Below are 6,241 nucleotides of genomic sequence, written 5' to 3' on the forward strand. Positions count from 1 at the left end.
TTATTTATTCTCTGTTCTTTTGAGTTTCATCTAGTTTAGAGTTTGATTAAGTGTCTCTTTCAATTCTTGATCATGTACTTGATGTCTTGATGCAACATCAAGAAAGCTAAAAATCCAAGAAATTCAAGAAGTCCAAGAATTCAATCAAGATTAGGATTTCTTTTCCTTAAAGATTGGGATTTCTTATTTCTTTTTCCTAGTAATTTAATTTTTGTTTTAGTAGGATTATATTTGTAGTTCTAAGTCAAACTAGGATTGTTAGTTGGTATCTGATTCTTACTAGAATTTAATTAAGATTCTTATTCTAGTTTAATTAGGATTAGTTTTCCGTAACCTTATCAATTTTACTAATTGTAAGGCCTATTTAAAGGGCTTAATATGCTGAAAATAAATATTGGTGATTAGTATTTCTATGTTCTTGCTTCAAAAAAGTGATTTACTTTTTATTTCACTGTTCTTCCTTTATTCAACGCTTCTTGCATTACGGGATTGAAGAACGTGTGGGTGAGGTTTTCTTTTCATCATACATTCTTCTAAAATGAGTTTGAAGAACGCTAGTTTTGAGAAAAAACTTTAGCGGGGTGCTTTGTTTTTCTCTCTTCTTTGTGCTTGAGAGGTGCAAAACCTTGAAAATACGTCATGTTTTTTTGCAAGTTCTTGAGTCTTTATGCAATCTGATTGTATCTTCTAGTATTTCTTTTCTTAGTTTTTATTCTAAGGTTATTCTTGTTGTTTTCTCCTCTTTTTGGCCGTGCAACCTCCTAGGTTCTCTTTAATCTTGTTCTTGAATTAAAATTCAAATGAGTTAATACACTGCCCAATCTCCGTGCTCCATCAAAATAGGACCTCTTGTACTTTGTTTGGACACTTAAAATGATGAATTAATATCTTAAGAATTTATTCTCTCGTATTCTTCTTTCATTTTCTATTTCTCTCTATCATTCGCCCCTTTCCCCGTTCTCCCTTTTGGTACTATAACACCTCGAGGTGTCATCAATTTTAAGAGTCTATTTTTTATTCTACTTCCACCCAGTGGCTAAGCTAGGAATACATAGTTATATACAAGTTGACTCAAAAAAATACTAGAATGTTACGCCTAGGATTTTGAATTTGTGACCTAACAATTTGTTTGGATGGTTGTTATATGTCATTTTATAATGTATCATATTGTATTGTATTATATTGTACTATATTGTTTTGATGAATATAATGTTCGGATAAATTGTATTATTTGTCGTCGTTTCATGATGTCAGAAACCAGCAATATGAAGAATAAACTTACAATATTACAAAGAAAAGTATGATATTAGGTTGAATTATTATATAAAAGGTAGGATAGAGGATAAAATAGGATTATTTAATAATAAAGAAGGGCAAGATGAGAGAAAAAGATAAGGTAATGATGCGATCACACTTGGTCGTTACATAAAATGACAATTTTCGTTGTTACGTAACGACGGATTTAACAACACGATAGTATAAAATTTAAGTAACAATTAAAACAAACATTGTATTTAAAGTAACGATACGATACATGTAACAACCATCCAAACAAGCTATAAAGTAAATTTTTAACCCCTTTGCCACTATACTCAAACGTTCCCTTATGTTAAGGGGGTTCAACCATTTATATATAACAACAAAATTCACTTCTTCCCAATTTACACAATATAATATTCCGGCGAAGGGAATTTAGTTGAACCCTCGTACCAACACCTAGCTACACCCCTTGCTTCCACCTCATGGGGTTACTTTACTCTAAAGGTCATGAGATATTATTAGTACCAATCTGAAAGATAATAAGGCAGGTTATGATCCGGAATCCTGGCACCATGTAAATGGCCCGAGCTCTGGCTTAGGTTGCTTAATATAATTATTCCTTTAACATCGGCAGTCTTCATTCCTGCTGAATTAGCCTTTCTATTTTACTCACAAGTTGGCATGTACCTTAATTCCAATAGATTGCTTAATGAGTGCTGTCTGTTAATAGCCTTGTTATAAGGTGGCAACTTGCTGCAAGTCATTCTACACGTGTTAGCACTAACTTATTTCCATAGGACATCCTTAATTACAAGGTAGCAAACCTTCGACGAGAAAAGCGATGAAAAGTAACCGGACTGTATGTTAGTAGCTGTTAATGATGTTGATTTTTAAAACTTTTAAGCTAGGTATAAGTCATTTTGAAAAGTATTTAGATCACATTGGTCATGCGTTAGAACCCAACTGAAGATAACCTTTGTGAAGTTTACAGCCTTGGTCTTTACTTTGTCATGATACTAACCACAAGGATTCAGTTCCAATTTTCTAGCCGATTATTAGGACCAGAAATGTTTTTGCTTTCTGGTATCCATGATGCCTTTGTATTTACTTGATAATGTTTGTTTTTACTTTTTAGCTGTTTTTAAACCCTTTTTGCGGAACATGTTGAGGCACATATTGATGTAGTTATTATTCCTTAACATTTTTTTTGCACACTTCACATTCATCTGCAGCAGAAGCTAAGCCACAATCTCAATCACCTCATCCTGGAAAGGCCTGTAAAACTGTTCAAGGAGGAGGAACTTCTTCGCGGAAAAGGAAGTCCAATCTGAAGCAGCAAGGACGGTATTTATGGAAGAAAGTTCATTCTAACATCGCTAATACTGAAGTCCCTGATGCGCTCTTAATTAAGGAAGAAAACATAGAAAGCAATGAAGCACCGAAAGAACCAGAAAGTTCATTGTTGGAGAGTGTTCCAGCATCTGATGACAATGCAACCATCACTCTAGCCTGCCAGCAGGAACCATCAACTTCTCTCAAGGAATTTCCTGTTGAAGTAGCTCCAGAGGATTTCGACAATTATATTAATTCACTTGATGACATTCTACTTTTGCCTCTTCACCAAAGTCCAAGCATTAGCTTTGGCTCTTGGAGAGAAAAAGAAATGACTGAAGCTCGAAAGAAACTTGTTAACCTCCTAAATATTGGTTTTCCTGCTTTATTTACCTCTGAAAAAATTACCGCAATCACAACCTTGTCTTTGGAGCTCCAAAATGATCCTAACCTCAGTGCTAGAGAGCTTTCAATGCTAAAGCTAATCCAAGAAATCCCATTGGCGAGCAACTATTTCCTGAAAGCTAAGCGATTAGCTAAGGAAGCTGACAAATTCTTTGCTGACCTTGAGGCTAAAGTGACTCATGTTTCTACGCTAAGGGATGAATACAATGCGTCAAAGCAAGAAATAGCTCTACTTGAGGTTGAAGACGTGTCTACTTCCTCAGCTATAAAGGAAATTGATGAAAAGATTGCCATCTTGCAATCACGTCGAGCTGCATTAGCCAAGGTTGCTGACAGAACTAACAAGAAGAGAGCTGAAGCAAAAACAAAGCAAAGAATGGTCATGGACAATCTTCCAAAGATAGTTGATGAAATTCAGGTGGCTAACTCCCAAAGCTCAGAATGGAAGCTCAAGAAACAGAAGTCAGCAGAGAAGAAAGTTGAGATATTGACCAAATTTGCTCCACTCAAGGGGTTCTCCATCTAATTTAACTTTTGATTTTATCTATATCTGTTGTTATTTGTGTTTTCAAGCCTGAGGAAATTGATCTAACCTTCATTGCCATCTAGGGGTTTTGCTGTAGGTTGGTTATCTAGTTTTCATGAAATCTCTGGTCCAAAAATGAAGAAAGAAGACAATCTCTGCTCCTCTATATGATGTGTCTGGGTATTTCCTATGTAGAACTCTTTCGTTGTAATATTTTGGAAAAACCTTCTGCTAAATGTTTAGGAGAGGTTAATTAGCCAGAAGGGAAATGCAACTGACTTGCAATTAAAATGCCAATATGAAATATGGACTAAATAAAGGTAGAAAGCCAGTGGAAATGGGAACGAGGCTATGGCCTATGGGTTTCCTTTTGCCTCCAAGAAAGTGTACATTGTCCTCTTCGTGTTTTGTTCTAAATACTTAGTGTATTCTCATAATTTATCCTATCATGTATTGTCTAAAAACTTAGAGAATTTTTATCCTACGCTATCCTAAAAGTAGTGGTTTGCTTCTAGGTAGAATTCAGACAACCTATAATCTCAACAATTACAATGAATAATAGATCTTAGGCTAAAATTTATAAACCAGAAGAAACGATACAAGGAAAATATATGTATTGTATTGTTATGTAACAAATCAAAATGTCTTTATCACCTCTTAAGGTTGTTGTCTTCCTTTATATTTACGAACTGATGTGGTAACTCTTCAAACATAACGTGAAATGAATACTCAACAAGTATAATCTTATCTTTATTTACCTCAAATTGTAACTCTTAAAACATAACGCAAAATGGATACTCAACAACTTGCATAATCCCATCTTTACCTAAACATGTTGAAGAGTTTTTATTCATCAGATCGATGCATCATTTGTTACTCTTCAAACATAAATTGAATGTATTGATCCGTCCCCATTTAGCCTTACTGTTAGGTAAAGTACTTAGATTTGCCTTTATTTAACGGGCTAGACACGTGGAGGCTTTAAAACAAAAGATCCAACCCATTTGAAAATCCAACCCCACTAAGCATCATCAATACATTCAATAACAACCATCTTTTTGGACAATGTTTTCTAAATTCAAGATGAGTGTTATAACTATATTGTATAGCTTCGCCAATTGATTATATTAACTATTAAATCTATTCATACACAAAATACTTTTTTAACATCTATATATATATATATATATATATATATATATATATATATAAAGGAGAAAATAAAAGTGATGACTTGGCACCTCTCTTAGACTAGGATTGCTATTTATCCCTTTTCTCATTTTTTTGCCTTTTTCTCTCATTATTTGGTTCTTTTTTGATTTTCTATTACTGAGAGACATTGCATTCATCATTAATTAAAAAGGGACTTGAAAATTTAGAAACGAAAAACGTTCATAATCCTTGAATGTGTAATAGTGGAGAATTAATACTTTCCGTTCATTCTCATCTTTTTTCTCTCCTTAAAAGCTCCATGCCCTATATTTGGGCTGCATATTCTATCTATATGTTTGTATAAGCTTTTTGAACAAGATTAAGATTATTTTCTGATAATGAAATAAGTAGCTTCGAAATCGGTACATATTAGATCTGCACCACAAGGTCAAGCCCTACCAAACCATAACAGAATTACTGGTATATATAATCCGGTTATTTGTATTCTTCTTTAATTTTTTTTTATAAACTATGAAAGAGTTTTGTATTCTAATTTTGCAACTGGATAATTGAATATTAGAGATACATGATAACGACAACTGTGATTTGTAAAGTTTTTATAAATTTTATGATAGAGTAATCTATATATGCAATTGTTTTATGATAACGACAACTGTGTTTTATTATACGCAATTTTAGTCTTTTAAGTTCTCTTGTTCTTCTCCAATAATCGTGATATAATTGCTCTTTATTTTTATGTTTTCTACTTTTCATTTTTTAAACAAAGGCAGAACAAACAAACAAACACACGTATATATATATATATATATATATATATATATATATATATATATATATATATATATATATATAATCCTTCAAGAAGTTATGCAGGAACATCCTGTATTGCTGAATAGAGCACCCACTTTGCATAGATCAGGCATACATGCATTCCAGCCCGTTTTAGTGGAGGGGCGCGCTATTTGTTTATATCCATTAGTTTGCAAGGGATTCAATGCTGATTTTGATGGAGATCAAATAGCTTCATGTACCTTTATCCTTGGAGGCTCAAGTAGAGGCCCGTTTACTTATGTTTTCTCATATGAATCTTTTGTCTCCGACTATTGGGGATCCCATTTCCGTACCAACGCAAGATATGCTTATTGGACTCTATGTATTAACGAGCGGAAATCATCGAGGTATTTGTGTAAATAGATATAATCCATGTAATCGCAGAAACTATCAAAATCAAAAAAGAAGTGACAATAGTCACTATACGTATACGAAAGAACCGCTTTTTTCTAATTCCTATGATGCAATTGGGGCTTATCGGCAGAAATAAATCAATTTAGATAGTCCTTTGTGGCTCCGGTGGCGACTAGATCAACGCGTTATTGCTTCAAGAGAAACTCTCATCGAAGTTCACTCTTTTTTAATTGATTCTTTTATCACGCTGTGATATTTTACATCCTTGAATAACCCCATTCGAGAACAATTGGCTGCCGACAAAATTATCAACGACTGACATTCCTTATTTCTATTTAACAACGTATGAATAGTTCCTTG

General features: G+C 33.5%; 1 protein-coding gene across 2 annotated transcripts in view; it reads left to right on the top strand.

Annotated features, from left to right (window-relative positions):
- Positions 1-4,005, top strand: part of LOC104084527 (uncharacterized) — a 25,714-nt gene extending 21,709 nt beyond the window's left edge. Inside the window, exon 3 of one of the 2 annotated variants that reach the window (XM_070186231.1) lies at positions 2,493-4,005. In XM_070186231.1, the coding sequence (XP_070042332.1) occupies positions 2,493-3,523 (1,031 nt within the window). In that variant the 3' untranslated portion in view covers positions 3,524-4,005. The remainder of the gene's footprint in view (positions 1-2,492) is intronic. The other variant, XM_070186232.1, reaches the window with a different exon arrangement.
- The last annotated feature ends 2,236 nt before the right edge of the window (positions 4,006-6,241 follow it).

Source organism: Nicotiana tomentosiformis, chromosome 9 (genome assembly GCF_000390325.3).
Source record: "Nicotiana tomentosiformis chromosome 9, ASM39032v3, whole genome shotgun sequence".
Lineage (NCBI taxonomy): Eukaryota > Viridiplantae > Streptophyta > Magnoliopsida > Solanales > Solanaceae > Nicotiana > Nicotiana tomentosiformis.